General features: G+C 41.1%; 1 protein-coding gene across 1 annotated transcript in view; it reads right to left on the bottom strand.

Moving 5' to 3' along the window:
* The window catches only part of LOC140737658 (A disintegrin and metalloproteinase with thrombospondin motifs 12-like), a 615,581-nt gene that overhangs the window by 93,068 nt on the left and 505,262 nt on the right, over nt 1-17,251 (bottom strand). Inside the window, exons 19-22 of the mRNA XM_073064184.1 lie at nt 12,915-14,111; nt 9,067-9,219; nt 6,088-6,261; nt 5,841-5,987 (exon numbers count right to left, since the gene is read on the bottom strand). Of these exons, the coding sequence (XP_072920285.1) occupies nt 5,841-5,987; nt 6,088-6,261; nt 9,067-9,219; nt 12,915-14,111 (1,671 nt within the window). The remainder of the gene's footprint in view (nt 1-5,840; nt 5,988-6,087; nt 6,262-9,066; nt 9,220-12,914; nt 14,112-17,251) is intronic.

Raw genomic sequence — 17,251 nt, forward strand, 5'->3', positions numbered from 1 at the left:
AATATGCTGTTCTTATCTGGCCCGACTTATACGTGATCTCAGTTGTTGACTCTGAAATGTTGACTAGTTCCTCTTTCCACAATGATGCTGACAAGCTGGGTTCGTCCAGTGCTTCTATTTTGATTTTAGATTCCAGCATCTGTAGACTTTCAAGTAAATCATTCTGTTTGAAGCAGGGATGAAAAGCCAATGTTGGGCATCTTGACCCCAGCAATAATGAAGGTAAATACCTAACTGTTCAAATTGCTCTCACCTAGGGTTGGAATATGTACAAAATATTTGAAACCAGACTGTAGACATAAAGAGACCATAACATTATTGTAGTAGTATGAGGAGGACCTCCGTCAGTGAGAGTTGACCATGGATATTGCATCCTAGCTGTCTAGATACACAAGTCTGGGCAGTACGATACAGAGAGCGAGCTGTTGCTGATGAAACAAGCTCCCCCTCTCCATGTATGTGATGAACCCAAAGGAACGGCAGAGAATCAGAATCAGGTTTATTATCACCGGCATGTGATGTGAAATTTGTTAACTTATCAGCGGCAGTTCAATGCAATACATAATATAGAGAAAAAAAAAAGAAGAAATAATAAATAAATAAATAACTCAATTACAGTATCCATATATTGAATAGATTAAAAGAATGTGCAAAAACCAGAAATAATGTATATTAAAAAATGTTAGGTAGTGCTCAAGGGTTCAATGTCCATTTAGGAATCGGATGGCAGAGGGGAAGAAGCTGTTCCTGAATCGCTGAGGGTGTGCCTTCAGGCTTCCGTACCTCCTACCTGATGGTAACAGTGAGAAAAGGGCATACCTTGGGTGATGGAGGTCTTCTGAGACACCAGTCCCTGAAGATGTCCTAGGTACTTTGTAGGCTAGTACCCAAGATGGAGCTGACTAGATTTACAACCCTCTGCAGTTTCTTTCGGTCCTGTACAGTAGCCCCCCTCCCATATCAGACAGTGATGCAGCCTGTCAGAATGCTCTCCATGGTACATCTATAGAAGTTTTTGAGTGTATTTGTTGATATGCCAAATCTCTTCAAACTCCTGATGAAGTATAGCCACTGTCTCGCCTTCTTTATAACTACATCGATATGTTGGGACCAAGTTAGATCCTCAGAGATCATGACACTCTCTCCATTTCTGACCCCCATATGAGTATTGGTATGTGTTCCTTTATCTTACCCTTCCTAAAGTCCACAATCAGCTCTGTCGTCTTATTGACATTGAGTACCAGATTGTTGCTGTGGCACCATTCCACTAGTTGGCATGTCTCTCTCCTGTACGCCCTCTCGTCACCACCTGAGATTCTGCCAACAATGGTTGTATCATCAGCAAATTTATAGATGGTATTTGAGCTACACAATCATGTGTATAAAGAGCGCAAAGCAGTGGGCTAAGCAGTTTGGTACCAGCAGCATCATAGCATTGAACTCAATGTAAGACTGCCTTAAGGACTCCCTCAGATTTTTCCCTTGGAGTTTACTCCCAAAAGCCTTCCCCATGAGTGGGTATAGCCACAAGACAGCGGAGCTTTGAGATCAGAGTAGTGGTAAATCATTAGACATTTTCCATTGATCAGGATGATGCCTGAGAAATTCAGAAGTAGCACAATTTGGTGAATTTTTTTGTATGTAACTACATACTGTAAATTGGTAAAGACAAGAGATTCTGCAGATGTTGGAAAGTAATACATAGAAAATGTTGGAGGAACTCAGTAAGTCAGGCAGGATCTATGGAAAGGAATGACGAATGGACATTTCGGGTTGAAACCCCGCATCATTTTAGACATGAGAAATTCCTTCTCATCTCCATTCCAAATGGATGTTCCGCTATTTTGAGGTTGTGCCCTCTGGGTCTAGATTCCTGCACTACAGGAAACATCCTCTCTGCATCCACTCTATTGAGACCTTTCACTATTCCATTGATTTCAATGAAATCCCCCCATTCTTCTAAATTCCAGCCAAGAGCATTCAAACAGTCCTCATTTGATAAGCCTTTCATTCCTGGAATCATTTTTGTACACCTCCTTTGAATCGTCTTCATGAGGCGTCACTAGTGCCTTATAAAGCCTCAGCATCACATCAATGCTTTTATATACTAGTCCTCTCCAAATGAATGATAATACTGCATTTACCTTCCTCACCACGGATTCAAATTGCACGTTAGCCTTTAGGGAATACTGCACGAGGACTCCCAAGTCTGCTTGCACCTCTGATTTTTAAACTTTCTCCCCGTTTAGAAAATAGTCTGCACTTTTATTCCTTCTACCAAAGTGCATGACCATATACTTCTCAACCCTGTAATCCACCTGCTAGTTCTTTACCCATTCTCTTCATCTGTCAAAGTCCTTCTGCATCTCTCTGCTTTTTCAACTCTACCTGCCCCTCCAACCATCTTCGTATCATCTGCAAACTTGGCCACAAGGCCATCAAGTCTGTCATCCAACGTAAAAAGAAGCTGTCCAAACACCGAGCCCTGCGGAACACCACTAGTCACTGTCAGCCAATCCTAAAAGACTCCTTTTATTTTCACTCTCTGCCACCTGCCATTCAGCCAATACTTTATCCATGCTAGTATAATTCCTGTACTACCACGGACTTTTATCTTTTTCAGCAGCCTCATGTGTGTCATCTTGTTCGATGGTTGACTCCATTTAGCTGATAAGAGCCTCTGTTGTTCGCCGATTAAAGCTTCCATTGTTTGCGATGAGGGAGATTGAAACATTGAGGCGAATACAGAAGTTTGGAGACCATTTGGGTGTTCCATCGTTCTGCAGTCTCCGAGAGGATTCTGAGAGGCAGAGATAATGTGCGTGAACCTCGTGGCAGGTAGGCTGCAAGCCAATGTTTGACTCCATTTTGCTGATTAAAGCTTCCATTGTGTGCCAATTAAAGTGACAAGGGAAATTGAAACACCAAAGTCAATGCAGAAGGTGAGCGCTGGTTGCCTGTTTTTTGATCACTCTGTTACCAAAGAGGGGAGAGCCTGCCGCTGTGCCGACAGAATGTTACTCAGCTTTTCTGACTTCTTTTTTTTCTTATAGTTTTTTATATTCTGTGTTTCTCGCCTGATCTTTCTCATTTTTCATTGTGTGGGGAGGGGGGATTTGGGGGCTGATGATCGTGCTGACGTTTTTTTCTTTCATGGTTCGCAGCTATCTGGAGAAGAATTTCAGAGTTGTGTACTTTGATAAATATGAACCTTTGAACCTGGTCAAAGGTCTTTTGGAAATCCAAGTACACAACATCCACTGATCCCCCTTTGTCTATCCTGCTTGTTATTTCCTCAAAGAATTCCAACAGATTGGTCAGGCAATCCTAAGGAAACCATGCTGACTTAGGCCTATATTATCATGTGCCTCTAAGCACCCAAAACCTGATCCATAACACTGACTCTAAGATCTTCCCAACCACTGCGGTCAGGCTAACAGGCCTATAATCTCCTTTCTGCTGCCTCCCTTTTTTCTTGAAGAGTGCAGTGACATTTGCAATTTTCCAGTCCTCCAGGACCATTCTAGGATCCAGTGATTCTTGAAAGATCGTTATTAATGCTTCATAATCTCTTCAGCCACCTCTTTCAGAACCCTGAGGTGTAGTCAGTCTGGTCCAGGTGATTTATCTACCTTTAGAACTTTCAGCTTCCCAAGCATCTTCACCCTAGTAATTGTAGCGTTAATGTGACTCGGACACCGCAGTATTAAACACACACGTTTATTCACCAGACTTCCATTTTACAAAAACCCCGCGTTCTGACGTCATACGCACTCTGTCCTACGAATACTCACATAATACATTACAGTAATAGCAAGTGCACTCGTTGCTGCCCCTGACAGTGTCAAACACCAGTCATACTGCTACAGTGAAAACTGATGCAAATTACTTCTTCAGTTCTTCAAGCCACTCTTTCTTCTACCCCATTACTACCTCACCAGCATCATTTTCTGGTACTCCGATATCTACTCTCACCTCTCTTTTACTCTTTATATATGTGGGAAAAAACTCTGGTATCTTCTTTGGCATTATTGGCTAGTTTACCTTCATATTTGAGGGGCGGGTGAGGTCTGGGCCTGACATTCCGCTCACCCAGGGAAAGTGCACGCGCAGTACATCGCCTCTCCTTTCCCGGTGTAGATCGCTGCGCGGTCACTGTCTGGCTTGCTAGGCAGGAAGCCACTGCAAATGGCCTCTCCTACACTACTGCGTCTGTAGCAACACCTTCTCGTCGGTGTCTCCCGTTTCCACCGAGCTTGCTACATCATGGTGCGACCAAGTGTCCGGCGGTATAACTGGATGGGTAGACTGGGCTCGGTAGCCTTGGTTGGCAGCCAGCCTAAGAGAAGGACAACTCTGACTCCAAACCCGGGCAGGTGGGTCTTGTCAGCCTTGTCAGACCATCCACCTAGGATAAGGACATTCCGACGTAACTCCTACGACCCGAGGACCTCACTGTCACCGTCCCAGCTTGCTAGGCTATGACAAATGAACCCCGGGTGTAAAGGGTGGAGCCAGTACCGTGCACACTGCACTCCACCTAACAAAACCATTGCACAGGCCGAAGGACACGCCCACATCTCAGACGTGGGCAGCCCCCTTCCTAAATCTTCATTCGCGAAGCCAAGCCACGATAACCTTCATATTTCATCTTTTCGCTCTTTATGGCTCTTTTAGTTACCTCTGTTGGTTTTTAAAGCTTCCCAATTCTCTACCCTACCACTAAATTTTGCTGTATTATATGCCCTCTCTTTTGTCTTTATGTTGGCTTTGTCTTCCCTTGTCAACCTGCTGTGTCATCCTGTCTTTAGAATACTTTTTTTTCTTCTTTGTGATATATCAGTTCTGTGCCTTCTGAATTGTTCCAGAAACTCCAGCCATTTCTTTACTCAGAGAGTGGGGTATTTCTTTACTCAGAGAGTGATAGCTGTGTGGAATGAGCTTCCTGTAGAAGTAGTAGAGGCCAGTTCAGTTGTGTCATTTAAGGTAAAATTGGATAGGTATATGGACAGGAAAGGAGTGGAGGGTTATGGGCTGAGTGCGGGTAGGTGGGACTAGGTGAGATTAAGAGTTCGGCACGGACTAGGAGGGCCGGAATGGCCTGTTTCCGTGCTGTGATTGTTATATGGTTATTGCTTTTCTGCCATCATCCTGTTAGTGTCAACCTTGACCAGCTCTTCTCTCATGCCTCTGTAATTGCCTTTACTCCACCATAATACTGATAAATCAGATTTTAGCTTCTTCTCGAACTGCAGAGTGAATTCTATCATATTATGATCACTGCCTCCTTAGGTTTCCTTTACCTTAAGCACCTAATCAAATTTGTGTCATTACATATCTACCTGCATATTGAAATCTCTGATGACTATCATAACATTACCCTTTTGACATGCGCTTTCTATCTCCCATTGTGAATTGTAGCACACATCCTGGCTATTGTTCAGAGGCCTATATTAACTCCATCATGGTCTTGCAATTCCTTAACTTTATTCACAAGGATTCTACATCTTCCAATCCAATGTTACCGCTTTCTAAGGATTTAATTTTATTTTTTACTAAGAGCCATGCCCACCCCCCGCCTACTTGCCTGTTCTTTCGTTACAATTTGTATCCTTAGATGTCAAGCTCCCAACTATAATCTTCTTTCATCCACAGCCACGATGAATAACATAACACACAAAATCCGGAAATTTTGTGTGTTACATGAGAAGTTCAAATATGCAGCAACAATGGGCCAAATAATAACCTTTACATCTTGAATTGCTTCAAGCATGTATTATCCCAATCACTGTCCTAAAGTCGCAGAAATTTAAGTGGCGGACACTGAATGTTTCACCCACCTTGCTCCAGGTGCCAGCCACCCACTCAGTACATGGCTGAATATTGCAAGCTGAGGTTGACTGAGGTTGAGCTTTAAGATGGCATTGCTTGAGTTCCGCACAATAAACTGATCGTTCCTGGATTCCAGTGCCACATGTCTTCGAACACTGGAGGCAAATGCATGTAAGAAAAAAATTATATTTATTTTATCAATTTCAAAACTTGATTTCCATAATATGATCAGAATAGAACAACTGATTCAGTCACCTCACTCCAAGCAGAAACGTTCCATTCGCTGCAGGCCTTTACATTACAGTCGAGACTTGTGATTGGTTTGGGTCCTAGCAACTGGCAGTGGAAGGGTCGCAAAAGTCTTTTGTATCGAGTGTCCAGACACTGAAGTTCACGGGTTTTGATTCCACCTCCACAGTTCTCTGAGCACTGCAAGTACCAGTCAAAGAATAACAAATAAAAAAAGTTAATTAATAAGTTTGAAAGAGTGCAGAGAAAATTTACATAGATGTTGCCAGGACACGAGTTATGGAGAAGGTTGGAATGGAAGAGAACTTTCTTCCCTGGAACGCAGGACAATGAGGGGAGATCTTATAGAGGTATACAAAATAATGAGGGTTATAGATAGGGTAAATACAGTGCAGTATTTTCCACTCCAATTGGGTGAGGCTAAAACTAGGGGTCATGGGTTAAGGGTGAATGGATTTTAAGATGAATCTGAGGGGGATCCTCTTCACTCAGAGTGAAGTGTGGAACAAGCTACTTGCGGAAACAGTACAGGTGAATTAATTTGTAATGTTTAAGAAAAATTAGTATCAAAGTCAAATTGAAAGTGCATTTATTATCAAAGTATGTGTACAGTATATGTCACCATCAACGTTCCCTCTAATTTTTTTTTTACCTTGCTTTGAGCAGGAAACTTTTACATAGCCTGAAAAATGCACAGCAATTTAAATGTTTTTTTTGTAATGTGCATAATATGAATACTTAGAATGAAAATTTAAATCACATACTTTTGATTTTATTTATTAATTGAAGAGTGTAATGAATTACAGTACAACAAAGAATATCCTGCATGTTTTGTAAACTTCATTGTGTCTGTCTTTATAACAAATCCATTGTCTAAACACTATCCAGATTAGTTTTGCATCCAGATGAAAAATATGTCCTGATCCTTTTGAGATCATGCAAATGTTCCACTTCTAGTCTGCTTCTGGATTTACAGTTGATTAAATTCGTAAGACTGAATCCATGTTCGCAGTCAGCACTAGAAGCTTGAAGTGTTCCAACAATGTCAAAATGAGTTGACAGTTCTTCAAACTCTTTGTTTCTAAGGGCATTGTAGCAGCTACTTGAAGAAACCAACACTATTTAGAGACTAAGCACAGGGGAGTGGTGGAGGGGGGGGGGGGGTGGGAGTTAATCCTGTATGACCCGGCTTCCATCCAATCCAATAACAAGGCTCCAAAGTTGAAGAATATATTTGATTCTTTATTAAGCAACTAGCAAAACAATATTGAACGATGAAAGTAATGGAACTAAAACTAGCAATAAACAAAATAAACAGTGTTAGTGTATTAAATGTGCTTAAGCTTTCGTCAAAGTAATTAAGCTAACTAAACTAGTTTTAATGTAATTAACTGATGTTTAAGTGTTCAACAAAAAAGGTATCACCCCGACTTACTCCCTTAGCTCTAGACTAAACTTCCAAAGATGATCGCATGAAAATGTAACTAAAATTTTTCACTTTTACCATGCCCCTACTCATGTAACTAACTACCATAATAAACATAATAAGCATGCCACGCAAAATACAATGCAGATAGAAAATAGATACATGGCTACTACAAACATAATTCAACATATCAATGAAATTTGTAAATGAACCAGTTTTAACTTCCTCAGAAAGGACAAATTTCAAATCAGAATCAAAATCAGGTTTAATACACGTTGTGAAATTTGTTAACTTTACGGAATCAGTACAATGTAATACATGATAAATACAGATAAAAAATTGAATTACAGTAAGTGTATATATGTATATAAAATAGTTAAATTAAAATTACTGCAAAAACAGAAATTGAAAAAAAGTAGTGAGGGAGTGTTCACTGTCCATTCAGAAATTGGATAGCAGAGGGGAAAAAGCCATTCCTGAATCGTTGAGTGTGTGGCTTATGGCTTCTGTACCTCCTTCCTGATAATAACAATGAGAACAATGTATGACTAGGATATTGGGGGTCCTTAACGATGGACTTTCTGAAGCACTGCTCCTTGAAGAGATGCTGACTAGTTTTACAACTCTCAAGTTATTATCATTATATATTAACATAGAAAAGAAAATTCCAGCTGTGTAGTGATGAAGGCGATAAGCTAGGGAGCATTTCAGTTACTGTGCAGCTGCACATGGTCATGATCTACAACCTTGAGATTAATGTTCTTGCACGCATTTATAGGAAAATAAAGAAATGCAACAGAATTTATGAAAACCTAGTTGGAAACAAAGACTGACAAGCAACCAATGTGCAAAAGAAGAGAAATGGTGCATAAAAAATAAATAGATAGATAGGAAGATAGATGCAAAATAACAATAAATAAATAGACAAATATGTAAACACGAGGAAGTCTGCAGGTGCTGGAAATCCAAAGCAATGCACACAAAATGCTGGAGGAACTCAGCAGATCAAGCATTATCTATAGAATTGAATAGATAGCTGATATTTCGGGCCATGACCCTTCTTCAGGACTGGAAAGGAAGGGGGAAGATGCCAGAATAAAAAGATGAGGGGAGGGGGGCGGAATTTTTTTCACTGGAAGGAGAAATTGGTATTCATGCCTTCGAGTTGAAGGTTACCCAGATGAAATATAAGGTGTTGTTCCGCCACCCTGAAGGTGGCCTCACCATGGCACAAGAGGAGGCCATGGACCAACATGGTGGAATGGGAATGTTCAGCTACTGGGAAGTTTCACTTTTGGGAGATGGAGAGAAGGTGCTCGATGGTAAATAGGTACATGGATGGCAGATATTTGGAGTGCAGGTAGATGGGACTTGGCAGAAGAACAGGTCAGCATGAACAAGATGGAATGAAGGGCCTGTTTTTGTGATGTAGTACTCTGTGTCTCTATGATTGCTTAAATGGATTTCAATGTCCTCTGGATAATGGGACAAACTGGGTCAGGTTGTGGGTGATGGTGAGGGAGCAGATGTTAACAGAAACCCTTGTTCCCCTGGCTCACCTTGCTCCAGCCACCTATTTTCCACATAGCGCATGGACGTACAAAGCATCTCCGTGCAGGGACCGGCTTCTTTGTCTGTTCACAGTCGGATTCTTCATTAGTACTACACTCCACCTGCCTCCACACAGCCCCAACTCCACACGTGGTAGAGCACTGCACACAAAGTAGTAGAGAAGTGAAGCACACAAAACCATGGCAACAGAAAATGGGCACAGCAGTTTGCTAAAAGTTCAAGTACCATAAATGTACAGTAAAAATTGGTCTTACATAATTAATCTGTGGTTGCAGCAGGAATCAATGTTCTACGTCTGTGTACCAGGCACATTCTAAAGGTGCGTTTCACATAACCAAGCAATTCCACTACAGAACATCTGAGGATAGACGCACACGGTTCTGTGGTATATGCACTTCAGCTTTGCCCTATGGTACAGAAATATTGTTCCACAACACTACCTCCTGGGCAAACTGCTTTTTCCAAAAGCTCCCTTCTGAAAGTGCAAAAGTGCTATTAAAACAAAAACTGCAACCCATCTTGGACGTTTCTTCCTCCGGGCAGTCAAACTGACCAACCATTCTGTTTCAATGCCACGCCATCTATTACACCAGACACAGCACTGTGAACACTTTAAACCACTTTTCATAATGCATTGTAAATACATGCTGGTACTTATGTATTTATACACTTTTTATTTCCTATCCATACCTTATATTTGTTTAACTGTAACTTTATATTTAATTTTTTTATAATTATTGATTGTTGCTGTTTTTTGTTACATGTTGTGCCAACACAGCACAGCAAATTTCTAATACAAATGGCAAATAAGGTTAATCCTTGATCCTTGTGATCTCTGTATCTTTCAAATCAGGTCTTCTTTTGACATTCCGTATAGAATTTTTAAATGTTTGCTGCTCAGTGGTTGCAATAGTATCCCATTAAATTTTCCCTTATGCTACTAGTAGACTCCAAACAATTTGTGTTGATCATCATGAAGGGTAGAATGATGTGCACTGTATATATCCTGCTTGTATTTTCATCATCATCATTATGTGCCATGTCATATGACATGGGCAAACATGGTCTCATGACCATACTCGTTCTTGGCAAACTTTTCTACACAAGTGTTTTGCCATTGCCTTCTTCAGGGCAGTGTCTTTACATGACAGATGACCCAAGCCATTATCAATACTCTTTGGAGATTGTCTGCCTGGAGTCAGAGGTCACATAACTAGGACTTGTGATATGCAACAGCTGCTCATACACCATCCACTTTCATGGCTTCACATGACCCTGATTGGGTGGGGTGGGGGGGCACACCTTTCCCACAGATGACCTGCAGACTAGTGGAGGGAAGGAACACCTTACACCTTTGGAAGAGATGTATCTCCATCCTGCCAGCCGAAATTGTATTTTACTCCCTTCAAAACCTACAAAGGTGACAATGATCGCAAACATTATTTAAAGTAGAATGTGACCCCTCAGAAGATTTAGTTGCAAGTACATTCAGTTGCCACTTTATTGGGTATATTAGGTATTTCTGTATGCTCATGTTCTTCTGTTGCTGTGGCCCATCCAATTCAAGGTTCAAAAAATTCTGCATTCAAAGATGCTCTTCTGCACACCGCTGTTGTAACACGTGGTTACTTGAGTTACTATTGCCTTCCTGCCAGTTTGAACCAGCCTGCTTTTAGGCATTGAGTTGCTGTCACATAATTGGCTGATAAGGTAACTGCATTAACAAGCAGCTGTACAGATGTACTTAATAAAGTGGCCATTGTGTATATAAATAAAGCTAACAAACTATTTATCTTTGGGATTGATTAGCTTTTGCTTTGGCTGTTGAGCACTTCAGCCAAACTCGTCCCATCTCTCAATCGGCAATGTGTTTAATGGTGGCTTCTGTAGGGACATTTCCAGAACTGCCTTCAGCCACAGCCCTTTAATATAAAGGAGGAAGTGAAAGGTATTCTCACTCTTTGCTCATGGAAACTTCCTTACTTTCTTATCTAATGCAGGGATACAGTTATTGACATAAATTACAGATCAACAGTGAATAAAAATATCATCCTCCCTGTGATCCTCATTCCCAGAATTCACTAATCACATATATTTAACATTTTAATTTTTTATTTTTATTCTAAATATTCATATATTTAACATGGTATTAAAATCATTATATTTAGCCAGCATGGATTCAGTCTGATTAGGTTCATTTACACTTACAGTGCTCTTTGACAGATTTATGTTTATTTCACTTCTAAGACGGCTTAGTGTTAATCTGACTTGACAGCCACACATCCAGGGATGAATTTAATGTTACAATTCAGTTTATCATTTGTATTACAAAAATATTCTGCCTGATACATTTTACAGTAGATGTAATTCCTCAGATTGAAATGTTTCTTTGCTACAATGAAAAGTCTATTACAGCTTTTGACTGTTAGTCTGCACTGCCTAGTTAGGAGACAGTAATGGAAAGGCTGTTCATGATGCAAATTTCTTTTAACAATTACACTATAGAGAAATTTATTTGTCATAGTTGGAAGAACATCATGGGCAAATTCTGGATGTGAAGTTAGAGTTGTGAACCAGTGATCCAGAGGCTTCAGTTTTAATCTTATGACAAGAAATGCTTGAAATCTGGATCAATGCATGTAAAATGCTGGAGGAACTCAACAGGCCAGGCAGCATCAATGGAAACGAGTAAAGTCGACATTTTGGGCCAAAACCCCTCAGCCCGAAACGTCGACTGTACTCTTTTCCATAGATGCTGCCTGGCCTGCTGAGTTCCTCCAGCATTTTGTGTGTGTTACTTGGATTTCCGGCATCTTGTTTGTCGTACATTAAATACGTCATTTGCATCGAATCAAATCAGCCTAGATTGTGCTGAGCAGCCTGCAAGCATCACTACACTTCCAGTGCCAACACAGCATGCCCACAAATCACGAATCCTAATTTGTGTGTCTTTGGAATGTGGGAGGAAACTGGATAATAAGTCTGGAGGTGGTAGCGGCAAGGATGAGGGTTGCAGGAAACAGGAAGCCAGCAATGTTACAGGGGTAAGAGTAGCTTGCATCCACATTGATCTGAATTATTACAGAAAGAATCCTGTTCTCCTTCACACAGCCCAGGAGACAAATGAGATCTGCTTAAGGTTGCCACAAAGTTTTCAGAATTTTCCTTCTCTCATTGTCTAGCTGGTGGGAATGAGATGAGAGAGCAAATCATTGCTAATTGTTGTAAAATGGGTAGGCTCAGATAGGACATGGAGGGGTTTCCAGCAGTGGAAGAGTCCAGTACTGGAGGGCAGAACCTCAGAATACATGGACATCCCTTTAGAACAGAGATGAGGAGGAACTTCTTTAGCCAGAGGGTGGTGAATCGGTGGAATTCATAGCCACAGGGGACCGTGGAAGTCAAGTCACTAGGTATACTTAAAGTGGAGGTTGATAGGTTCTTGATTAGTCAGGGTGTCAACGGCTATGGGAAAAAGGCAGGAGAATGGAGTCGAGAGGGATAATAAATCAGCTGTGAGGGAATGGTGAAGCAGAGTCGATGGGTGGATGGCCTGAATCTGCCCCTATGTCTTATGGTCTTAAAAATGTTCATTCAAATAATTCAAGGAAGAAAATCTGGTGCCTTTGCCACAGCCTGTCTTGTTCTTGTTCTTAATCTGGACCCTTGTCAGCAAATTTGAAGGGCAATAAATGATACATGGTAATGCTGGACACTCCAGTGATGAGCCCATCCCAAAAACAAATAAATCAGAAGATATGTAAGACTTTCAAAAGTAATAAAACTTGGTGTATCCATAAACTATAATTGCTGATTTATTTATATGAAGACCTACCTCACTCCAGTTCCCAACTTTCCAGAAAACAATGTCTGTCCTAGTTAGGTTCTCAAAATCATCGTTATCTATTGTAACATTAGTCGCTATTATAGCAGGCACAGTATTCTTCAAGGGTGCTCTCGTGGTTGACTCCGCTTTGGAGAACTGAAATGTATTTCCAAATGGTTTTGAGAGATTTGCCCAAGATGAAGGCGTGGTACCAACTACATTAGACGTTGTAAGCTCAAAGGTGTCGTTGCCAGGAAGAGCTGGGTTATCAGTAGCACTGGAGAAGTGATTAGCATTCAGCATCTTCAGTAGTTTCAGTTTCAGTCGGTTAATGGTTGCTTTGATTTGAGGATCTACTTTAAATTTTGAAAAATTTATTTTTCTATGATCAAAACCTGGAGAAGGGGCTGTTGCATTTGGCTTGACTGCTTGTGCCCTACTGGGTGTTACTGTGGTCATAAGTGATTCTTGTGTAGTACTGAACAATGTAGACTTATCACCATACACAGGGGCTGTTGGTGTTTTTGCAATTGTATCATCAGATCCATCTGTTACAAGAGAAAGCTTAGGATCTTCTGTAAAGGAGGGCAGGTACGTAATCTTTTCAATGGTGACTTGACCATCTGCAGAGATACCAACAGTTTCATCTGTGGTGTTTTGAGTAGCATTCACAGTTTGAGTTGTATGTGTGATCTTTCCAGGTTCAGGAAATCCCTTTCCAATGTTAGTATTACCCTTCCTGGTTAGATTCTGATGGCTGGGATTAGAGTCATTATCATAGTGTTCATTGTATAACACAGTGCTGTTTTCTCCATTGGGCTCGAGCTTGTTTTCCAAATTCTTCTGATTTCCTGTCGTGGTAGATGCAGAGGTTGCAGGATCCGTGTCAATGGGTGGCTGCATAGTGATGTTGATGAGAAGTGGTTGTTTGGTTGTGAAAAGCATCTGTTTGTAGTTAGGTTGAACTTTACCATCTGAGTGATTTGGACCATATTTAGGCCACAGTTTATTAGGAAAGACTTTGTGAAAAATCTTGTCGCCTTTAGGCTTCCATGGAGGAAGGAGATTTTTCTTATTGACAGGACAGCTCCTTAAACCACATAAGCCTTTAGTATTTGGCCTTTTGGATATATCACAGAGCTCCTTATCAGTCAAGGTGCATATCACTGTCCGTGTGCGGAATCCACCTCCACATGTAGCTGAGCACTGAAAAATAAATAGCAAAGATCAGAAGGGGCCTTCTAAATATATGGAAAACAGACTGAAATAAAAACACAGCCAAAAATTAGCCCTTTTTGAATATTGTAATTTGGATTAAAATGATTGAGAAAATAATACTGTCTTCTGTGTCTGATTTCAACCAGTTGTGTACCACTTTGACTTTGTGTATGCCTCTCTTTATTATCTATCTCTCTATGTATGTAACTATCTATTTATTTATTGAGATAATCAAGAACCTATCAACCTCGACTTTGAGCCGCACCACCCTGCAATTCCTGGGATTTAATCCAAGACTAATCATGGGACAAATTACAAAGACCAATTAACCTATCAAATGGGTCGTCTTTGGACTGTGGGAGAAAACCCATGCAGTCATGGGGAGAACGTACAAACTCCTTAGAGGCAGCTGTCTATTAACATTTCTAAGAATTTCTGAAATTATTCTCAAATACTTCCTTGTTTTGTAAGGACATCAAAGGTTATGGGAGAAAGCAGGAAAATTAGGCTAGGATTAAATTGGGAATTGTTGGGCAGTGTGGCTTGAAGTATTTGATTTTATCTCAATAAAATAAAATGAAAAAAGAATGGGTTTGAGATAGTAATTCAGCCATGATGGAATGGCTGATTCATTGGGCCAAATGTCTGAATTCTGTTCCCTTGCCCTATGGTCTAATAACAGAATATTAAGCAAGCATTTCATTCCGCATGAACTGCTTGGTTGCTACGTCTATTGTTTTGCTCAGTATGATTTACAGCAGTGCATAGAATACACCTCACCGTCTCACTTAACAAGACCAGAAAGAAATCACAATTTATTTCTGATGCATTTGAGCAAGAAATGGATCACTGTGGTGAACAAATAAAGGAGCAATGGTCAGTACAGCTGAATCATATTATTATCATGAATTAACATTTCTTAATTAGTATTCAGTATTTCCAAGGCAATGAAATCCACAGACAAGATGCAGCCAGAATGTCCACTTCACTGAGCTTTTATAAGGCATTAGTCAACATCACATTCAGTATTGTGAGCAGTTTTAGGCCCTTTATCTAAGAAAGGATGTACTGGCATTGGAGAGGAGCCAGAAGAGTTCACGAAAGGCCTGGATAGAACGGACGTGGAGAGGATGGTTCCTATAGTGGGGGAATCTAGGACCAGAGGGCACAGCCACAGAATAGAAGGATGTCCATTTAGAACAGAGATGAGGAAGAAATTATTTAGCCAGAGTGCAGTGAAACTGAGGGATTTATTGTCACAGAGGGCTATGGAAGCTAAGACATTGGATATATTTAAAGTAGAGATTGATAGATTCTTAATTAATAAGGCTGTCAAAGGTTACAGGGAGAAGGCAGGAGAATGGGGTTGAGAGGGATAATAAATCAGCTATGATGGAATGGCGGAGAAGACCCAATGGGCCCAATGGCCTAATACTGCTCCTATATCTTATGGTCTAATATTAGAGATACATCATGCTCTTCTATAGAACATAGAAGACCTACAGCACAATACAGGCCCTTCGGCCCACAAGGTTGTGCCGAACATGTCTCTACCTTAGAAATTACTAAGCTTACCCATAGCCCTCTAGTTTTCTAAGCTCCATGTAGTTATCTAAAAGCTTTTTAAAAGACCCTATCGTATCCGCCTCTACCACCATTGCCAGCAGCCCATTCCACACACACACCACTCTCTGAGTAAAAAACTTACCCCTGACATCTCCTCTGTATCTATTCCCCAGCACCTTATCCCTGTGTCCTCTTGTGGCAACCATTTCAGCCCTGGGAAAAAGCCTCTGACTATCCACACAATCAATGCCTCTCATCATCTTGTACACCTCTATCAGGTCACCTCTCATCCTCCGTCGCTCCAAGGAGAAAAGGCTGAGTTCACTCAACCTATTCTCATAAGGCATGCTCCCCAATCCAGGCAACATCCTTGTAAGTCTCCTCTGCACCCTTTCTATGGCTTCCACATCCTTCCTGTAGTGAGGCAGCCAGAACTGAGAACAGTACTCCAAGTGGCGTCTGACCAGGATCCTATATAGCTGCACCATTACCTCTCAGCTCTTAAATTCAATTCCACAATTGATGAAGGCCAATACACCATACGCTTTCTTAAACACAGAGTCAACCTGTGCAGCTGCTTTAAGTGTCCTATGGACTCAGACCCCAAGATCCCTCTGATCCTCCACACTGCCAAGAGTCTTACCATTAATACTATAATCTGGCATCATATTTGACCTACCAAAATGAACCACTTCACACTTATCTGGGTTGAACTCCATCTGCCACTTTTCAGCCCAGTTTTGCATCCTGTCAATGTCCCACTGTAACCTCTGACAGCCCTCCACACTATCCACAACACCTCCAACCTTTGTGTCATCAGCAAACTTACTAACCCATCTCTCCACTTCCTCACATCCAGGTCATTTATAAAAATCATGAAGAGTAAGGGTTCCAGAACAGATCGCAGATCCACTGGTCACCGACCTCCATGCAGAATATGACCCTCCACAACTACACTTTGTCTTCTGTGGGCAAGCCATTTCTGGATCCACAAAGCAATGTCCCCTTGGATCCCATGCCTCCTTACTTTCTCAATAAGCCTTGCCTTGCCTTATCAAATGCCTTACTAAAATCCATATCCACTACATTTACTGCTCTACCTTCATCAATGTGTTTAGTCATGTCCTCAAAAAATTCAATCAGGTTCGTAAGGCACGACCTGCCCTTGACAAAGCCATGCTGACTACTCCTAATCATATTATACCTCTCCAAATGTTCATAAATCCTGCCTTTCAGGGTCTTCTCCATCAACATGCCAACCACTGAGGTAAGACTCACTGGTCTATAATTACCTGGGCTATCTCTACTCCCTTTCTTGAATAAAAGAACAACATCCACAACCCATCAATCCTCTGGAACCTCTCAAAGATCAGTGCAAAGATCAACGCCAGAGGCTCAGCAATCTCCTCCCTTGCTTCCCACAGTAGCCTGGGGTACATCTCATCCGGTCCCAGTGACTTATACAACTTGATGCTTTCCAAAAGCTCCAGCACATCCTCTTTCTTAACATCTACATGCTCAAGCTTTTCAGTCTGCTGTAAGTCATCACTACAATCACCAAG

The sequence above is a fragment of the Hemitrygon akajei genome, chromosome 13 (genome assembly GCF_048418815.1).
Source record: "Hemitrygon akajei chromosome 13, sHemAka1.3, whole genome shotgun sequence".
Taxonomy (NCBI): domain Eukaryota; kingdom Metazoa; phylum Chordata; class Chondrichthyes; order Myliobatiformes; family Dasyatidae; genus Hemitrygon; species Hemitrygon akajei.